A 21,435-nucleotide genomic window follows, 5' to 3' on the forward strand; every position below is an offset into this window, starting at 1 on the left:
TTCGGACAGCTGGGATTCCTGTATCACATTTATGAAAGGTAAAAACAAACCTGTATCACAAATTTTGGGTAGTCTCCTCTCTCATTTTCTGGAAAATTGATAGTAGGAATTATCCATTCTCGCTTCTTCCTTCTCAGGGATGCACCTGATGAACGTTGAGACCGCATAATCAGGACTTTCCCAGAATTATCAGCAGAGATTTTCTGCTAAAATACAAAATCAGGGCATTTGACAGTGAACTCAATTTTTGGGTAAAATCTCTCAAAAACCAAAAAGAACGAATACATTTAAATGTTATAGAATTAAATTTAGAATAAAATATTAACAATTTGCTACAATTGCTAAAATAAAATGAAATGGGGTTATATCTGGATAGTTCCCAGTATAAAAAGTGTATGTTTGCTGAGAAAATCGCATGAAAATTACAGTAGTCATAGCTCTTCTCTGAAGATGTGGCTGTAATGTGTTCACAGCACTAAATGGTAGAAGATATTCACTTCCACGAAAAACAAGTTACCTTTTTTCTATTTATGAGAACTGTAACAGTAGCATCCCATTCCTCATCCTCACTACGTGCAGTAACAAGTAAATTTGCATGGCTTTCTGGGGACATCAGCTTTTGAACAGACACTGTTCCATCGTTGTATATTTTGAAGCGTGGATCATTAATTTCAAAAGTCACATTTTTCTGTCCACTGCAGTCAAAGTGAACTATTAAAATAAAAATTGAAAGAAATAAATTTTTCAGACCAACCCACCAGCAGTGAATAAATCATAATTTTATTTATGACTGGTACACATCATAACTTTATTTATGACTGCCATTCCAAAGTCAATGTTCCTTTTAGGTGGACTTTGCACTGCTATTACCTATCATGAAATACAACCGAATTCTCACCATGGGTTTAATATTCCCAGCAGAACATACATTCCTACAGTTTTAAATCTTTGTGATTTATTTTGTTTCTCTCCTTGTGGCAGTAGTGACAATTTGTTGGATTCTAATTCCAATCACAGACACATGCCATAGATACACACCTAAATGAGTAATATTAATGAGGGAGTGTTATTGGAGTATTAAGAAACTGGTGTATATGTAGCACCACTAATACAATGAAAATATCCATGTGCTTCACAGGAGCCTTAGAGAATGAAGTGTGACACTAAACCAAATAAGTAGACATTAGGTCAGATGACCAAAAGCTTGATCAGAGGGGTATGTTTTCAGGGCTATCTAATGGGGACTAGCAAGGTAGAGGGCTACACCAAAGGAATGAGAGAGCTTAGAGCCTAGGCATGAAGCAATTATAATAAATAAAGGAAATGCAAGTCAAGATGGTGATCCTGTCATTGCCTGAAATTGAGGCACAAGTAATCAAAATCCCCATTGCTGATCAATTGCAACCCCTTATTATCGCATGAGATTAACCCAACACAGACTATGGCTAAGATATAGTCGTCCATGCACTGGGAATGGGAGCGAGAGTCTTCAGTGGTGATGGATTCTTGTCCTCATGAAGACAAGCTCCAATCAGCCACTTGAGAACTGACTGGCAAGTTTCTCAGCAAATCGTAAGTTTTGATATTGAAGTTCCACCTGCCAGAAGTTACTTTCCATATCCACTATTTGCCACTACAGGACAAAGCTTTTAAGGGCTGAAAAGGCAAGTCTTGCCAAGAGGTAGGAATCAAGAGGATTGGAGGCAAGGACTAACCTTCAGTAGCCACATTCATGCCCCCATTAGCTTCCGAATGGAGCCACCAACCCTCCACACCCTCAACCCAGCAAAGGTGGTCAGTATTTTTCCCCCAAACTGGGAAACAACCACCTTTCTCAATTAAAAGCAAAGTACTTTGGATGGTGGAGATCTGAAATATAAAACAGTAAGTGCTAGAGAGGCCCAGCATATCTAGCAGTATCTAAGGAGAGAAAATCAGAGTGAGTACGGAGTCCAAATGCTTTTATGGCAGAAAGGAGAATGTTCAAATTAGTTAGTGGTGTGGGAAAATCCTCAAGTAGCCATGAATAGGCCATGTATGACCTTAATTGGTAGTCAGTCAGTCAGGAAGGTCACCCAAGAATCTTCTTGCCCAGCACTTAATTTCATACCACATTTAAACTTTTAGTTACATTATTGGTCTCCCAAGTTTTTCCATCAGTCCTTGTGAAGTTGCCAGTACTTGGAGCACATTCTGTAGACAACCTCCATTATCGTACCAAAGCGGTAATTCACATTGGAGTGTTTGGATAGTCAGTATCAACAGACTGCTCAATTGTAGGAGACAAAGGTAAGCCTGTTGCTACTGTCATATGTCAACACATGTGTACTTGAAAAATGAATTGCAACAGAGTCATCAGAAGAACACAAGGTGCCTTTTAACTTTCAATTCAACAGGAACAGAGATCAAATGAAAAGACCTATCTCTATCTAGGATGAGATCAGTCACTGAGTGGACAAGGTATTGAACCATAAGTCTATTTTCCTCATGACAGATTTAAATTGGACAAGCCATCGGAAAAACAGATTAGCTTCTTTATATTGATGGAGTGAAAGGCAAAACATTCAAACTGAATCTACATTGTACAAAGTAAACTACAGAAATGGATAGAGCTTTAAATGTAGTTAAAAAATTGCTCCCCATCAATAAATACACAACCAAAAGAAAAATAACAAATTGTGTTTCCCTGAAAGCTTCTGCACATGAGGGATGGGGGGGGGATACTTTTCACTGCAGTTTTTGCAAAGACGCACCACTAGTATCCGGGGAAGAAAATTTAAGGCTAGCAGGAAATCTGAAAATTTAAAATTAAATACTGCAGCATGTCTCCCCAAATTAACAACAGGAATCACTTAAACTTTCTGTCTCCATTTCTCAGCTAATAACCAGTTAGCATTAAATATGGTAATTCAGAAGTCTTAGTCTGTTTTTCCCTGTTCCTCCAAAAGTCTCGTGATTGTAAAACATCAGAAATGTTTGGCAATGCAACATGAAGAACATTAGGTTGTGTGTTGTTGTTGAATTTATTCAGGTGTGTATCAATTTATAAAAGTATGATCAGTCTTAATTACTGCCAAGCAACTTTACTGGTTAAGAAACTCACGCAGACAATCATTTCTTCAGAATTTCATGATTGTTGAATTAAAAAAAATGGAAAATAATTTTCTACTTCTATTATTTCTTGCTTTTTGTACTTTATTCTAAATTAAATGCAATACCGTAATTTATACCTTCTGGTTTGACAGTGTCTTGGTAAGAATTCTTCAACATGACAATGAAAAAGTCTCAATGGTTTTTTTTGTTCACTCGCAACAGACCTCCTTTAGAAGGAGATGTAAGCAGAGAAGAAATTCTAGAAAAGTTCTAATTTGTCTCTCAAAGATTCACTAAAGGTCTACGGACAGCACAAGCATAATGAATGGTTAATGCTATTCCTTCACCACTGTGAAACAGCTCATGAACAATTCTTCTTGATGTGGAATTGCCTCAATTCAAAAAGGACTTGATTTAACACCATAGTTCCTGTGGTTTAACAAGATACTTAAGAAATTAGAAAATTAGAACAGCTCTAATGGATCAATTTCTTATCCAATTCAACGAAGAGTCAGGATTTAATTAATTCAAAATTCATCCATGGAGTTAGAGATAAAGCTAGTTATTCCCAAACTTTAAACACATCTGTTGAGTTGTTAGAGACCTTACAGGGCAAATTGGGCATCCATTCTGTTGATTGACCCTGCACCAATGCAGCAAGTCCTCTACAAGTTTTTGAAAAACACATCGATATTGAAGAAGTTAGGAACTTTCAATATATGTACCACTTGTCTTCAAAATGTACCTGGGTTATTTGTCTTAACTAAGCCTTTACAACCAAAATCAAATCAAAAACATTACTGCAACCAACACTTCATGCAATACCTTCACTTTATTGCGCAGCTAAATCCAGTAGGTGAAGCTGTCAAAGTCATAATGTTTAAAATCAACTACAGCACGTATTCAAATAACACAGATTTATCTGGAAGCAGTAGCTTTCAGAGCACTGCTCTTTCACTACCTAAAGAAGGAGCAGTGCCCTGGAAGCTAGTGCTTCCAAATAAATCTATTGGACTATAACCTGTGTTGAGAGATTTTTAACTTTGTCCACCCTAGTCCAACAGCAGCACCTCCACATGTATTCAAATAAGCACTGAATTTCTATAAAATGAAGGTAGTTGATTTGGACTTTTAAAATATTAAGATTGGTACCGACACTACCCAAAGATGGATTCAGAATCCTTCCAGGGACAACTTTCCTAATTTCATCTGACTTACTTCTGGATAACAATTATTTTGATTTAGATGTTAGCTACTGAAGATTACAGAGAAGGAAGTGGTATTGAAGACAGTTTCAAACAGAAGTTGTGTACTAGAATTGTTCATTGGGCTCACTCTGTTCCCATTTTGAGATCATGACTTTAGGTGTCTGAAAAATTTGGACAGAGATTGAAATGCAATATATTTGATGGATTGTATACAGCTTTAGCAAGAAAAGCAAGGGAAGGAGCTATTTTGTTGCAAAATTAGAAGGTTTATAATGGATTTAATCCTTGCAGTCTAAGTTCACTGGTTTAGATATACACTATCAGGTTTCACCAGTGAATAGCAGGGAGATTTCTAAGTAGCACAAAATGATTTTATAATACTCAAGAACTAACAGAAAACATAAAAAGCAGACATGGAAATGTCAAAGGTAAGATATGAATTACATCAAAATACTGCTCATGAATGGATCAAAAAACTACAATTGAATGATTTTGAAAGCAATAACAATTCGTAAGAGACATTATAAACCACAGGCTCCAGCCTCAAAGTTGCTTATGCAGTTATTACAGATATGTCAAAAAAAGTTTGATAAGAGTGAATCTTCAAAACTTTAAAAGGCAAACATCTTTTGAAATCTTGTTTAACCCAGGGCCACAGGACAAGTACAAAAGAGCGAACTAATTGCAGGAGTGTAATATGAAACTCAAACAAAGTCCAAACACAAATCAAGGAATGTTGAAAACATTGAAAAGTCTGCACCTGCAGAGTAACCTTTTGCTAACTTAGTTATCTGTTCTCCCCCACCAAAAAAAATTACTGATTGAACATTCCTTTGTAAGTTCTCTATAGAAGTTGTAGAAACTCAAAATATAAACTCTGAGTTTGTGTGGATATTTTCTCAAAAAGTCAATAAAAAAAACTTTTTTTTCCACCGATAGTTGGCAGTGGTTGCAATAACAAAAATGAAGCACTTTTGATGTCACTTGTTTTGGTAACAACAGCACTGATTATCTAGTTTCACGTGACATAATGGTCAGCTTTTCTACTTTATTAAACAAACTGAAAAATCAGGTTAAAACGTTCAATTATGCCATACAGGTGACTGGCAAGACAATAGCATATGCAAATTGCATGGTTGATGGCCAGGACTCACTTTGGAAGGTACAAACAATGACTGCACATGCTAGAAACCAGATTCTGGATTAATGATGCTGGCAGAGCACAGCAGTTCAGACAGCATCCAAGGAGCAGCGAAATCGATGTTTCGGGCAAAAGCCCTTCATCAAGAATAAGGGCAGAGGGCCTGAAGCGGGGAGATAAGCTAGAGGAGGGTGGAGAGAAAGTAGCATAGAGTACAATGGGTGAGTGGGGGAGGGGATGAAGGTGATAGGTCAGGGAGGAGAGGGTGGAGTGGATAGGTGGAAAAGAAGATAGGCAGGTACGACAAGTCATGGGGACAATGCTGAGCTGGAAGTTTGGAACTGAAGTGAGGTGGAGTAAGGGGAAATGAGGAAACTGGTGAAGTCCACATTGATGCCCTGGGGTTGAAGTGTTCAGAGGCGGAAGATGAGGCATTCTTCCTCCAGGTGTCTGGTGGTAAGGGAGCGGCGGTGAAGGGAGAACCAGGACCTCCATGTCCTCATGACATCCAGGTAACAACAGCAATTCATCATAAACTAAAAGTCAAAGAGAAGTACAACATGGAAACAGACTTTTCAGTCCAACTCATCCATGCCGACCAGATATCCCTACCTAATCTAGTCCCATTTGCCAGCACTCGACCCATATCCTTCTCAATCCTTCCTATTCATACACCCATCCAGATGCCTTAAGTGTTGCAATTGTACCAGCCTCTACTATATCCTCTGGCAGCTCATTCTATGCACGCACCACCCTCAGAGAATGTTGCACCTTAGGTCGCTTTTAGATCTTTCGCCTCTCTCTAAACCTATTCCCTCCAGTTCTGAATTCCTCCACCCCTGAGAAAAGACCTTGTCTCTCTACCCTATCCATGTCCCTCATGATTTTATAAACTTCTATGAGATCACCCCTCAACCTCCAAACACTCCAGGGAAAACAGCCCCAGCCTATTCAACCTCGCTCAAAGCTCAAATCCTCCAACCCTGGCAACATCCTTGCAAGTCTTTTCTGAACCTTTCAAGTTGCATAACATCTTTGATAGGAACGAGACCAGAATTGCACATAATATTTCAAAAGTTGCCCAACCAATGTCCTGTACAGCGATAACATAACCTCAACTCCTGTACTCAATACTCTGACTAATAAAGAAAAGCACACTAAACGCCTTCTTCACTATCCTATCGACCTGCGACTCTACTTTCAAGGAATTATGAACCTGCGCTCCTAAAGTTTCTGTTCAGCAACACTCCCTAGGACCTTACCATTCATGGTATAGGTCCTGCTAAGATTTGCTTTCCCTAAATGCAGCAGCTCACATTTATCTAAATTAAACTCCATCTGCCACTTCTCAGCCCATTGGCCCATCTGATCAAGATCCTGTTGTAATCAGAGGTAACCTTCTTTGCTGTCCACTGCACCTCCAATTTTGGCATCATCTGCAAACTTACTAATTATACCTCCTATGTTCATATCCAAATCATTTATATAAATGATAAAAAACAGAAGACTCAGAGTGCCACAAGGATCAGTGCTATCTCCTAACGTCTTATTTGAGCCAGTTCTGTATCCAAATGACTAGTTCTCCCTATATTCCATGAGATCTAACTTTGCTAACAAGTCTCCCATGGGGAACCTTGTCAAATGCCTTACTGAAGTCTCATATAGATCACATCCAGCACTCTGCCCTCAAATTATCTTCTTACTTTTTCAAAAAACTCAATCAAGTTTGAGAGACATGATTTCCCACACAAAGCCATGCTGACTATCCCTAATGATTCCTTGCCTTTCCAAATACATGTAAATTCTGTCCTTCAGGATTCCCTCCAACAACTTGCCTACCACCAACGTCAGGCTCACCAGTCGATAGTTCCCTGGGTTATCCTTACCACCTTTCCTAAATAATGGCACCACTTAGCCAAGCTGCCATCTGTAGTAATGCCTGAATGGCTAAGGGAAGGAGATGGTAAACAACTTTTTGTTCAATGTATCAATTATCTTACATCAAGTAAACTGCCTATGAGATCTTAGTTATAACACTAGACAGTGCTCAACTCAATAACAAATGGCTATGGTAGCCTAATGGTTAGGGTCCTCTGCAAGCAAATTAGAGAACCATTAATAAATAATTAGAAAAAAAAAGTTTGCCGATAATGCACACCCACAAAAAATGATCATGAAACCTGCTAGATTATCTCAATACTTTATTTATGCCTTTCTATCTCCATCTTGTCTAGCCTACTTGTAATTGTACTCCCAAAGATAGGTAATAAATACTGCCTTACTATGGTCACCTACATTCCATCAGTTAAAAAAGTGAACAAATCAATTCTGTTTTATTTGCATTTGGACAATGTTGCTACATCTGATAGTGATCAATGGCTCACATGACCATGCTTTTGTCTCAAAACCCCTTTCAAACTGTTTCATAGATCACAGCTACCTTTGTTCAACATGACCTCCTATTCCAGACAACACTTATGCCATTATAAAACCAAGCTGGCATCAATTCTGCACCAAGATCAGTCACAAAGAAATACTGGTATTCTGTCAGTCTCTGAATGGCTGCTAATTAGATCGACAAAGTATTCTCACTGCACACTTTCCACGGATCAGAGTACAACAAAAAGATGCTGACAAAAAGCCAGCTCATTCACATTGTAGAACTGAAGTATGTTTGAAAAAGGTGGTGTAACTGACTTCCATTACTACTGTGTATAAAACTGTTTTCACAACAATTTGATTAAAATACTGGTAATGAAGCACTCTCCCTCATGTATTTTGAAATTCATTAAAAGTGAATGGAAAAGATCCTTGAACATATACAGCTAGCTTCAACTCTTACTCCCAATGCTAGTTACAGCAGCAGCAGCCAGCAGTTTGGGTCTTTTAAACAACCAACCTGTTTTAAAAATTCACACTACTCAGAGGCAGTCACCACAGACCAGAGAGAGATTGATCCCCGACATTAAGTGGCCAGGTCGACTCAAAGCAGAAGTGGGTACTACAGATGCTGGAGGAGATTAGAGTCCAAAATTAGAGTGGTGCTGGAAAAGCACAACAGCTCAGGCTCCGTGGAGCAGAAAAATTGACATTTCAGGCAAAAGCCCCTCATGCTGGGAGCCTCGGGAGCGGAGAGATAAGTGGGGTGGGGAGCTGGGGAGAAGGTAGCTGAAAGTGCAATAGGTGGATGGAGGTGGGGTTAATGGCGATAGATCGGAGGGGGGCTGGAGCGGATAGGTGAGAAGGAAGATTGACAGGTGGGAGAGGCCATGGGGGAAGGTGCTGAGCTGGAAAATTGGAACGGAGGTAAAAGGTAGGTGGGTTGTGTGTGTGTGTGTGTGTGGGGGGGGGGGGGGGAGGGAGGGAGGGGGGGCGGAGCAGAATAAGGAAACTGGTTGAAATGTTCAGCCACGGGACAGTGGGGTTGATTAGTGCAGGTGTCAATGGAAGCCTTAGGTTTGCTTTTGAGAAGACCTCAAGCTCCTTCCAACCCATGAGGAAAAGTTATAGTGTGGTTTTGTCATCATTTCCAACCCTGCTTGCAACATTAGAACCCAATCTTATAGAATTTAAAAAAAAAGAGCATGAGCAGATACTGTGTTATACACTGCAACAGTCCCTCTGAGCAAGAGTTAGTGGTAGCCTAACTACTAGTGCCACTTCTAAGCATCGCAATGTGTGACAAGGTAATTATAAAGACACTGACAAAAAAAAAGATGTCAACTAAATTTTATCCCCATGTCCCACCCATCCTACCCCAAATCTGGTCTGTGCCAGGAGACAGGATTTTAAAAACATTGCAGTAGATTCAGCACTCCTAAGATAAAAAAGGGACCAAAAGAACAAACCAACATTGCCACCTACAAATAATGCATCAGCACTAGATGGACTATAAACATGAAGGAAAAGTTATAGTCTGGCTTTTTCAGAGGTTACTGCCAAAGACTCAATAGTATCAATATTGAAAATTTCAAACAAAGAATAAAGTATCAGGATGCAAATTTCAGGACTTGTTTTATAGATTTTTGTTTAATTAAAATGCTTGTTGTTCAGGTTTTGAAAATCAAAGATTAATAAAATTAATTTGTTCAATATGTAAAAGGCTGGGGGGAAGAAGAGTTTGATTAGATTACTTACAGTGTCGAAACAGGCCCTTCGGCCCAACAAGTCCACACCGACCCGCCGAAGCGCAACCCACCCATACCCCTACATTTACCCCTTACCTAACACTACAGGCAATTTAGCATACCAATTCACCTGACCCGCACATCTTTGGACTGTGGGAGGAAACCAGAGCACCCGGAGGAAACTCACGCAGACACGGGGAGAACATGCAAACTCCACACAGTCAGTCGCCTGAGTCAGGAATTGAACCCGGATCTCAGGCGCTGTGAGGCAGCAGTGCTAACTGCTGTGCCACCGTGCCACCCCTAATATGCAGAAATTTTTAAATGGTGGTTGATTCGACCTGAAGATTGAATAATGTAGATGGTAATAGTTAAAACTGTTTTCTGATTTGAATCTCATGCTGTTTAATTGAGACAGTAAGAGCATGAACAAGCAAAAAGAACAAGTGACAAAAGAAAGCAGAGAATTTAGTAGTGATAATCATGAACTAAAGCTAGGTAGAAAATCCAAAGCTCTGCTCCTTCTTCATTTATTGACGAGCTGTGTGCACTAACGTTGTGAAACCTGAAAAAGCATTCACTGAACAGAAAGGAATCAATAGAACCTATTCATCAATTTGCAACTCAACAGCATTGCAGTAAGGCCTTTAAAGTTAAATCCTCTCTCCTTTTCTTCCCACACCCATAGTTATTAAACCTGTAGGCACAAATGTACAAGGTTAGCAATTATTTTGCCTCACCCTAAGTTACAACCGAAACTGGTTTTTCAACCCCAGGCGTTCTGTTTACACAGCACGACATTCCAGTCCAGGCAAGCCCAAGGATTACAGGTATCTGAAGCAAAAGCTGACATTTTGCCAGATAGAAGGATGTGCTTATTTCACAACTCTCAAAGTTATTTATCAGATGCCATTGCTATATGGTTGAACTGCAAAGCCAGAGTCAAGATTTGGGAACAATTGAAGACGTTTAGTCACCTTGTATGAGGAACTGTATGTTACTGTTGTTGACAAAGTTATCACTTACTGTATCTGCTTTTTTTAAAAATGAGGCTGTGAGCAGGAGAGCAAGAAAAGGGTGCAACAGGTCAAAGCACGTGCAATGAATTTTGCAGCAGTGAAAAGACCTCTGCTGTGCTCCCTCCGAGAGAGCTGAGCATATAAAGAAGGACAGACAGTCCAGCTCCACCACATCCTTCATGGCTCATTGCCTGGACCTGTTAATGGCAACTTAAGTAAGGCCCACAAGGAAGTCCTCTAACCTACCCACCACCTTTCCTTCTCTATGCTCTTCCTTCTGCAGTGTACTTATACATCTTGACAGCAGAGTGAACTGCGATAAACATTTAAGAACAGCTGCTTCAAAAAGAAAATTTAAACATAAATGGAACTAAAAAAACAAACTATTTCCTCCAGGCCACACAATTACATGCAATCTGACACTGAGTGAACATATTTAAATGGTTACCCCATGGGAATGCTGCATGTAATACGCTTCAGCCTAGATCCTCAACAGAAACCGGAAAGACCCACTCCGACAGCTATCCATTGGGGAATGTAGGGCATTAGGGTGGCATGGTGGCTCAGTGGTTAGCATTGCTGCCTCACAGCACCAGGGACCCAGGTTCAATTGCAGCCTCGCGCGACTGTGTGTGGAGTTTGCACATTCTCCTCATGTCTGTGTGGGTTTCCTCCAGGTGCTCCGGTTTCCTCCAGGTGCTCCGGTTTCCTCAGTCCAAAGATGAGCAGGTTAGGTGAATTGGCAATGCTACATTGCCTATATTGTTAGGTGCAGTAGTCAGTCAGAGGGAAATGGGTCTGGGTGGGTTAGTCTTCAGAGGGTCGCTGTGGACTAGTTGGATTGAAGGGCCTGTTTCCACACAGGAGGGAATCTAATCTAACCATTACACTAAAGCGTATTCAGGCTGTGGACAGAGGTAAGGAAGTGAAGAGGGTGCAGTAACAGCCCAAACAGGAATATCCTCTGCGCTGCTCCGAAGGGGATAAATTTCCACAAGCTGGCCCAAATTGTAGCACAGGATCCTGAGAGAGGGTCCAGACTCTGGAGCCTGGTGTGTAGTTTTGGACAGATGGTGGCCAGTTCATCCAGAAGCTCACAGCTCACTTTAGCTGTCTCAGTTCCTTATGTATTCTCTGTCCAAGTCCCACATGAGGATCTGGATGGTTTTACGTACTGGACATTAACTGATGCCGAATGGCTATGAGAACCTTTTCCAACCCCTTTCTAGGGCTGGGGGCCAGGGCCAACAGTGCTCTTTGACAGACATATACAGAATAAGAAAAACTCAAAGCATGCATTTTCCTTGGGAATTTACCCTAGCTTTCCTCATTAGGAAAGACAATATTACAAGGCAGAGTTGAAATATAAAATAAGAAATTAAATTCTCAGGCCAGGCAGTTTCCATGGAGACAAAGAGAAAGTGGATGGAACTTCCCATTATTCTGGGAACAAGATGCATGGAGGTGGGGGTGGGGATTACTTGTGAAAGAGGCTACAAGTCAAGTTTGGTGGGTGAAGAGGAAAATTAAGTGAAGGCCATAATCAGGCCAGATCAAGTCTAACTGGAAAGGAGCAGGCTCAACAGGCTCTATTGCCTACCCCAACTCATTTATCTTGTGACTTTCTTAGAGGTTACACCAACCAAATTTCCTCTTGCAATTCAGACAGTACCTATTCCTGTATTGAGGCGAGTTAATGTTGGTCCTTTCATAACAATAACATGGATGCAGTTTTTTTGGGCAAGAGGTGGAGGAGAGAATGGAGCAAGGCAACTACACCAGCTGCAGACATTTATTGAGCTCTTCTTTCCATAATACAGATGATACGTTGTTACAGAATCTAATTTAGACGTATGTCAGTAACTCAGGGCCACAGTTTCAAGATTTGCTGAGAGAGAGCTAGGAGTGAAGCGAGGAGAAACTTCTTTACTCAGTTGTTAGGATTTGGAATATGCTGGTGGTGGCAGATTCCATAGAGATTTCAAAAGTGCTGGATATAGGAAGGTGGCAAACTTAAGAGTGCTATACAGAGATAGGGCAGGTGAATAGGATGAGCTGAGTGGCTCCTTTGAGAGCCAGTACAGATATGATCGGTCAAATAAAAATCATAAAATTTTACTATACAGGAGGAGGCTGTAAAGTACTAATCTTTGGTTGCTAGCTAAAGGTTCCCAGGTGAAGCAAGACTAGTGCTTTCACTGCCACGTCAAATAGCAGAGCTTTTTTTAAAAACAAAAAAAAGACTCTTGCATATATCAACGGAGGTCTTGACATCTAAGATCTGTTAACTGGTTGCACAAATGATTTAAGCACCCTGAGCCTGACAAATTTAGTATCCTGAAGGTATGCATATCTTTAATATTTCTGACACAAATCTACTCATTGAAGATAAAATTGCAGGCCACAAATATCAACTCTCACTGCTCTTCCCCAAAGTAATGCCATGGGATCTTTTACATCCTCCTGAAAAGGCAGGCTTTGGTTTAACATCTGACGATGCTCCTCCGTCCTTCACCGCAGTAGCAGCTTTAGTTTTGCTACTCAAGCCTTGAATAGAAAGCCTCATGCTTCAGCGGAATGAATACCACAATTGAGCCATGCCTGGCAACTAGCTTTATGCTATGACAAAGTGGTCATAGCAATGTGCAGGTCAGGTGAATTGGCCATGCTAAATTGCCCGTAGTGTTAGGTGCAATAGTCAGGGGTGAATGTAGGGGAATGGGTCTGGGTGGGCTATTCTTCGGAGGGTCAGTGTGGACTTGTTGAGCAGAAGGGGCTGTTTCCACACAGTAGGGAATCTAATCTTAATAAATGGCTTAAAAATATCTCTGTTGGGCAGGTGACCAAAAGTCATTTTTAAAAAAAGACAATTGTTCAAAAAGGCCGAAGATAGTCACGAGCTTCACCTTCTGCTTCCCTGTGCCAACAGTAATAATTAAAGTCAGTTCAGCATTGTGGGTACTCATTAGTAAATTAAGCACGCAAAAGGTAAATTACAGGTTATCCTGTATCTCTGAAGCAGGGCAGATCCTCATGTGGATTGAACCATGGTGTTTACTTCTCGTCCCCACCCTTCAGCCCAGGGAGGCTGAATAAAACCTGGAGCAGATTTCTCTGGATGGAAGAGAAGGAATTCTAAAAAAAAACAAAAAAAAGTAAACATACACCTCCCTGCATTTTATTTGCTGGCCTTCAGTTTCCCTTCAAAATTGCGTGGACTCTAAAATGGCATTGTTTTCAGCAGACGTATATTTAGATTTAAGTCTAGGGATGGAACAGACTTTATTCCAACTTGCTTCAGGCAATAGGTAATGAATGGCATCAGTGCAGACAGGTATTTATAAACAGACAGCTTAACTATAAGTCTTCCTGCTGAGTGTAGTCCTTGAAATAAATTAGCAAAAAACTTGTGCATTGGTCAAAAAAAAGAAAAAGACCTGACTTGTTAAATTTGGTAAACCTTCTAAACTTATAATTTACAAAGAGAATGGATGTGTGCTTCTTGACAGTTATTATAGTTCCTTTCAACACCTCACCTCTCTCTCTTCCCCCACCCCCCCGCCCCACCATGATATGGATACTTCAAACAAGAACTTAATTTTGAAGTTGCTAAGAAAAAAAGTATGGGTATTTGTTCCTACCCATCCCCGTCTCCCACCCATCTACAGTGTGTTACTTTTTGGGAAGATTCTATCTATTACTTTGCATTAAAAAAAGGTGTCAAATACTCAATCTTGTGAAGATTTATTCAAGCAGATAGCTTTCAAGAAAAAGTTTGTTGTTTGATAACTTGCTACCATTCTCTCTTATCACAACTGACCCATTAAAGTATGTTGCAAATATTTATGCAAGATGCCAACAAGCAGATTCAACCATTAAGGATATCATAATTACAAAAATGTGCTACTAAACTAACTATTACCCAAACAAACTGTTGTAGTGTTTGCATTTTTAAGCATCCATTGTCACTTGTGCAGACGTTGGATTCCGATCAGAATAGGTCACAACATCCTACCACAGTGCAAAGGACAGGATCTTAGTTGCTCATCTTCATAAATGAACGAACAACTTGCCAAACAAAATCTGAATTAGTTTTTGAGAATACGGTCCAGCCAATACAAAGAAACTTGCAAAGTAATCATGCACAAACAAGCCAGTCTAATCAGTTGTTAGTTTTTTTCAGCCAGTGAGCAAATAGTTTAATCACATTTATCAATCCTGAAAGTGAGGCGGTAGCAGAGATTAAATCATTTTAAGTGATTAGAGATAGAAAAGGATAGCTAGAACGTAGCACAAGTCTGTTAATCTAATGCTGACATTTTCAGCCTCAACTCTTTCCCTAGAAGTTGAATTCTGTTCAGTTTTGCACATAGGTCTCTTGCTCACTATTTTAAGACTAACAACTAAACCATCTCCTTCATTCCAAAACCTTTCAATTATGGAATAATCTAATTCAGGAGAAGTGGTTTAGCTCAGTTGGCTGGATTATCAGCTTGCAGAGCAGTGTGATGCCAACAGTGTGGGTTCAATTCCCATCACTGGTTTGAGATTACCATGAAGGACTGTCCTTCTCAACCTCTTCCCTTGCCTGAGATCGGTGCTCCTCAGGTTAAATCATTGCCAGTCGCTTCTCTCTCTAAATGAAAGAGCAACCCCTATGGTCTGGCAAGACCACAGTAACACAACAACAATTCTAATTCAGACCACTATCTCCAATCCTCTCAACATCTTTATCAAGTTGCCTTATAAACTGCAATGTTCTAATACAAAAGTGAGAAAATCATATTCATATTTCCTCATATACCAGTACCCTGGTGAAAAGGCATCATGTCTGCTTTGAGCTCCCATTATTCTGACAAGATATAGAACTCAATACTGCATAAAGTCCAGCAGGTTTCATGGGGAGTCACTTTTGGCTTATGCATGTTAAACCTTTACTGCTTAAACCTAGAATGCCATTATTATTTTACAGCTTCAATAGCTTGAAGTGCCGTCTTTAATGGTCTGCAAAGCCTGCACCATCCGCCAGTGGCATTAAAAAAATTCATGTTACAACTCAAAGAGCAGCAAGCTCTTCTGGTTGTTTAATCATGCCAATCTCAATCTACATTATTTGTTATCTATTCTTTCATTAGATTGGTTTTCTAGAAACAGGTAATGCATTAGATCAGAGTGAACAGAAGATATCTGAAGTCTTCATTGTACAGCTAGACCCAAGAGACTAAAGGATTTCTGTTATGAGCTACTGTGTTAGCTAATCTCAATCAGAGCAGTGGCCGAAGTGATAAAAATGGCAGATTCCACCTAGCTCAGGAAGGGGAACACCAAGCCAAAACCAAAAACGTACAAATTGACCTTGGATAGTGATAAGTAAAAGAGGTTGAAAGCAAAGGCAAATAATATAACCACACTCTGCAAGAAAGTGAGGATGCATCAAAATTTAAATAAGTACACTTAATTACAAGTTAGAAAGGATTTCTAGGAAAGAGCATCAGCTCATCGCTCAAATATTGAATATGCATGCATCATAAAGCATTAGATTACTTAGTGTGGAAACAGGCCCTTTGGCCCAACAAGTCCACACCGACCCTTCGAAGAGCAACCCATTCCCCTACATTTACCCCATCACCTAACACTACAGGCAATTTAGCATGGCCAGTTCACCTAACCTGCACTTCTTTGGACTGTGGGAGGAAACCAGAGCAGCCGGAGGAAACCCATACAGACACTGGGAGAATGTGCAAACTCCACACAGACAGTTGTCCAAGGTGGGAATTGAACCTGGGTCCCTGGTGCTGTGAAGCAGCAGTGCTAGCCACTGTGCCATGCTACAATTCAAAGAAATGAAGCTGTAAAATAATAACAGCATTCTAGGTTTTAGCAGTAAAGGTTTAATGTGCCTAAGCCAAAAGTGACTCCCCATGAAACCCTGCTGCACTTTGACCTATATACTTTATGCAGTATTGAATTCTACATCTTGTCAGAAGGTATTTGAGACAGGTTTTTCACAGAAAATCAGCCAAAACTCAAGTTTTGGCTCATATGACATGAAATGAAGTGGCAAAATTCATCATTTCCTACAATGGAGTATCATACATAAGAAGCATTGAAATAAAAAAGTACACTCATCTAAAAGCCAAAAGACCACAGTTGAAGTAAATGAGAAGGAATCATTTTCCTTGTTATACTACTCACACCTTTGTTATCCTGATCACCATGAAATGATGAACGTAAACAAATATCACGAGCACTTGAATAGAGACAAACATAGTAAAACAAAAATCAGCCAGGAGGCACACAGACAAGATTGAATGCATCATCTTGTCATGTGTTCAGAAAACCTTCACAGCATTTGAACTATCCAGTTCATGCATAATAACAAATCTCATCATCGAACAAATCCCTATTCACAATAAACCACTTCATCTGCTGCTTGGTGTTCCCTCTTTGGAATAGTATTTCAGAATCACATGGATGTTTCATTTATATTTATCCTGAAAATGCAAGGAGGGCATGAACATAAACTCTATATGAAGAGCCAACCTCACTGGAGAAGTATTAGAATGTGGTTGCTACATTCTAATGTCAAGTGACTGTGCAAATGTCTTTTCTATTGCTCATTTTGACTTCTACAAATGAATGCACAAAATCAGATGCTGCACTAGGTTAAATCCATTAATGATGGTAGTCACCTCTTACACCCAACAGCAACCCTCGCCTCCAGCCAACACACAAGCCTTTTAGAAAAGGTCTTGACAGGATCTACAATATAAATCATAAAGCACGTTTGCCAAGGGATCTCAAACTTTGCAGAACAAATCTCAACTGAAATCCAAGGACTTCAAAGCTCAGCTTCTCCAACGACTGACCAAATAATTTCAGTCCAGCACACAGAAAACCTTTAACGGAAATCATCTGTTTTGGTGCCCCATTCACCTACAGACAGCACTCTGTATTGCTGGTGCGGGAGACATTTTCAGGTGAGCTGGACTTTTTTTTTAAATTTGGAAAGCATCCATTTTGTTAAATTAAACCCAAAACATCTCACAGGGGGTTTTCAACAAATAGACAAAACACAAAAACAAACAATGGAATCAATTATTTATTTCCCATGAATGAAGTTAGCAGGGATTTATGAACTGAAAGATAGGACAGCCGATTAAAACGTTAAAAAGGGAAAATTTGGTGTTTAAAACGAAGGCGTCTACTTTATAAAACGCATTATAATCTGGCTGGGGCTGTTTGGAAGCTGAAAATGTTCTGGGGCTTTTTCCCAAGAGAGAAAAAAAAAGTTTAATTTTGTTCAGTCCCTGGGGTGATTTTTGAAAAACTTGTTTCTGAGAAGTAGCTGCACTGAGTAGGTGTTAGCAACAGCAGTTCGCTGGTCAGAGTAACTGTACACCGTAGTTAGTGAAAGTTATAGGGAAGTAAAAAGAAAATCAGACTATGTCACACACTCAACCTGCGGCGTCTAATATTAAATTAGACAAGGGGAGGGGGAGGGGGGGGGGTGTTAGTAACCAAACACAGTATCCTTTCACTGCACTCAAAATACATATAATCCACTGGAAAACAAACTCATGTCCAGGAAAGTTCAGGTTTTGGCAGAGTGCAGAGGATTTGGGGACAAAAAAAAAGTATCGCACCTGCATTTCACAACTCGAACAGAAAGTTAAACGAAAGGCGAGAATCGAAAGTCTAGCCACCGCCCTCAGTACGGGGAGCAGACAATCTCTGTTAGTGTACTTTAATCATCAAAATCTCCCAGTGAAAGAAAGAGAGGGGAGGGGGATCGCGGAATCCTCTACATCGGACCGCACTTTTTAAACACGATTTAATTCCATCTCACGGGATCCATTTTACTCAGGGACTCGGGATGATTCTCGATCCCTTCTCTGAGTAACCGCCCTCCCCACCACTATTCTCAGTCTCGCTTCCGCATTGCTCCCTGTGAATTCCCCACCGATTCTCAGGTACTTTCCTGAACCCTTACCTCTGCCCAGAACGCGTCCCATCACCAACGAGGGCACGCCGAAAGTGTAGCTCTTTGGGTCGAACCCTTTACATTGCGTCGAAGCCTCACCGCTCCAAGCCTGGGGGTTCGGACAAATTAACATTAAATACAGTATAGAAAACAAAAACCATCTTCTCTCTCAGTTTACAGTACATCCCCTCCCAAAGCGGGTTGGATACGCCGCAACTGGGAATCGCTCAGATTAAAGCTCAACCAACGAGGAAGCCACCAAGAAATGGAAGATTTGGAGCATTTCAGGGCATTAAACCGGGGGACCTTAGAAACTGTCCCTGAGCAGAGCTCTGGAGATGTATAGGGTGTAACCTGGTCAGAGTAGAACTCACTCACTCACCTGGAGCAGGAGGGTTACTAGCCCCACAAGCAGCAGGCTATAATTCCCCATTGGGTTGCGAGTCTGTTTCCAAAGCGCCTTGTATCTGTGACCTCCCGATTCTATCTCCTTGTTCACAATAAGTTGCCCCTTCTCTCTGAGCACCATCCTTCACCAACTCGCCCAAGACTGGAGGCCAATCGCCGCGAGTCCAGGTGACGTCTCCAGGTGAGTTCCTCTCTCATTGGCTGGCAGCCGGATGCTTGAGTCCAATTTTGGGTAAAGCCAGGAGCTGGTGTCAGGTAAAAGGAAGCAGCGACCCGAGGCTATCCGTGATCCAATGAATTCCCCCACTCCCAGTTTCAGTGGAAGGTGGCGGAAATGATGCCGTTTACTCGAAACAGTGGGCATCAAAACGAAAGGGCTGTGTGGATCTTGTTAAAGTGTGAACTGTCCGTACAGCGATCTCTTGGAAAGCTGCCTTCCAACCCACTGTGTAATGTGGATCTGGGCGGTGCCTGCATTAATGTTGAGTTCAGCCCCAGCACAGATCAGTGAACAAGGAGGTCAAACTGCCTCTATCACTGAACACAGTTCCAAACCAGGGTGGCTGGAGTGGACGGTGCTGGCTTTGGCAACTGTTCTATATTGTTTGGAGAGAATTGAAGTTAAATTTAGATATTATCTATACTAAAGCCGTGATGTTAAAACTCACACAACACCAGGTTATAGCCAACAGGTTTGTGAAATATGTAGGTGATTTTTCTTTGCGGACCAGAATTTCTAGAAAAATGGGACACAGTCCCATGGAAAGTGGGGAGGCTGCAGAAGGATCTAGACAGTTTGAGAGAGTGGTCCAGAAAATGGCTGATGGAATTCAATGTGAGCAAATGCGAGGTCTTGCACTTTGGAAAAAAGAATAAAAGCATAGACTACTTTCTAAACGGTGAGAACGTTCGTAAAACCAAAGTACAAAGGGATCTGGGAGTGCTAGTTGAGGATTCTGGAAAGGTAAACATGCAGGTTGAGTCCGTGATTAAGAAAGCGAATGTAATGTTGTCATTTATCTCAAGAGGGTTAGAATATAAAATACTGTTGCGCTACTGAGACTTTATAAAGCTCTGGTTAGGCCCCATTTGGAGTACTGTGTCCAGTCTTGGTCCCCACACCTCAGAAAGGACACACAGGCACTGGAACGTGTCCAGCGGAGATTCACACAGATGATCCCTGGAATGGTAGGTCTAATATACGAGGAACGGCTGAGGATCCTGGGATTGTATTTATTGGAGTTTAGAAGATTAAGGGGAGATCTAATAGAAACTTATAAGATAATACATGGCTTGGAAAGGGTGGACGCTAAGAAATTGTTTCCGTTAGACGAGGAGACTAGGACCCGTGGACACAGCTTGAGAATTAGAGGGAGTCAATTCAGAATAGAAATGCGGAAACATTTCTTCAGCCAGAGAATGGTGGGCCTGTGGAATTCATTTCCGCAGAGTGCAGTGGAGGCCGGGACGCTAAATGTCTTCAAGGCAGAGATTGATAAATTCTTGATATCATAAGGAATTAAGGGCTACGGGGAGAATGCAAGTAAGTGGAGTTGAAATGCGCATCAGCCATGATTGAATGGCGGAGTGCACTCGATGGGCTGAATGGCCTTACTTCCACTCCTATGTCTTATGGTCTTATGGTCTAGTGAAATTTGGTCTTTCAACAAGCCTCTCTTCTGGGCTGGATGAGCAACGCCAATGTTAATTGCATCACTACACTCAAAAGTAAGTTTCTGTCGAAGCCTCTATGCCCCTTTTGCCCCTTTGGGACACTCCTTAAAACTGTTAAAGGTGCTTTATAAATGCATGTTCTTGCAAATACAGGAAGCACCATGTAGTATTGTTTTTCCACCCAGCACATCATAATGCAATATTTGGCTATTGTGTCTGCATATAAACACTTGCATTGAGCGGATGCCTGTCAATTTTCATCCTAGCTAATGTTTAAAAGGCAGTAAATATGAATAACTTATTCATTTATTGAATTCCATGTAATGGAGGTTGACCACTAATGCTGTAACAGAAGGGATTCCATGGTATTGACTTTGGGTCAGTGATGAGACATGTCCAAATCAGGATGTATATGCTTTAGAGGGGATTTTTAAGGTGGTTATGCCCCCAAATGACTGCTAAATCTGCAACAGATTTACCTCCTCACAGCACAAAACCCTGACTGACAGGCTGTTGATTAACCAAAATTGCTCCCAAATTTACTTCAAGGTAAATATTAGTCCTGGTCCTGCCTGGAACGTGGACTCTCTTGCTCTTCTGATGCTGCTTGACCTGCTGTGCTTTTTCCAGCACCATGTTTTATTGGCTCCGACTTTCCAGCATCTGCAGTCCTCATTATCTCCACACAAACATACAGTCTCAAATTGACTTCAGGATGTGTCTACTTTGATTACTTCGACTCTGGGAATCACTGGACAGTAGCCTCAAAAGTGTATGTCAT

At 40.9% G+C, this 21,435-nt stretch overlaps 1 protein-coding gene across 2 annotated transcripts in view; it reads right to left on the reverse strand.

Annotated features, from left to right (window-relative positions):
* cdh31 (cadherin 31) overlaps positions 1-19,128 on the reverse strand; it is a 46,793-nt gene extending 27,665 nt beyond the window's left edge. Inside the window, exons 1-4 of one of the 2 annotated variants that reach the window (XM_060838034.1) lie at positions 18,955-19,128; positions 18,582-18,681; positions 518-711; positions 51-203 (exon numbers count right to left, since the gene is read on the reverse strand). In XM_060838034.1, coding sequence (XP_060694017.1) covers positions 51-203; positions 518-711; positions 18,582-18,681; positions 18,955-19,101 — 594 coding nt within the window. In that variant the 5' untranslated portion in view covers positions 19,102-19,128. Of the gene's footprint in view, positions 1-50; positions 207-517; positions 712-18,581; positions 18,682-18,954 lie in introns of both variants that reach the window. The other variant, XM_060838033.1, reaches the window with a different exon arrangement.
* Between the last annotated feature and the right edge of the window lie 2,307 nt (positions 19,129-21,435).

This window comes from Hemiscyllium ocellatum, chromosome 17, assembly GCF_020745735.1.
Source record: "Hemiscyllium ocellatum isolate sHemOce1 chromosome 17, sHemOce1.pat.X.cur, whole genome shotgun sequence".
NCBI classification, from domain to species: Eukaryota; Metazoa; Chordata; class Chondrichthyes; order Orectolobiformes; family Hemiscylliidae; genus Hemiscyllium; species Hemiscyllium ocellatum.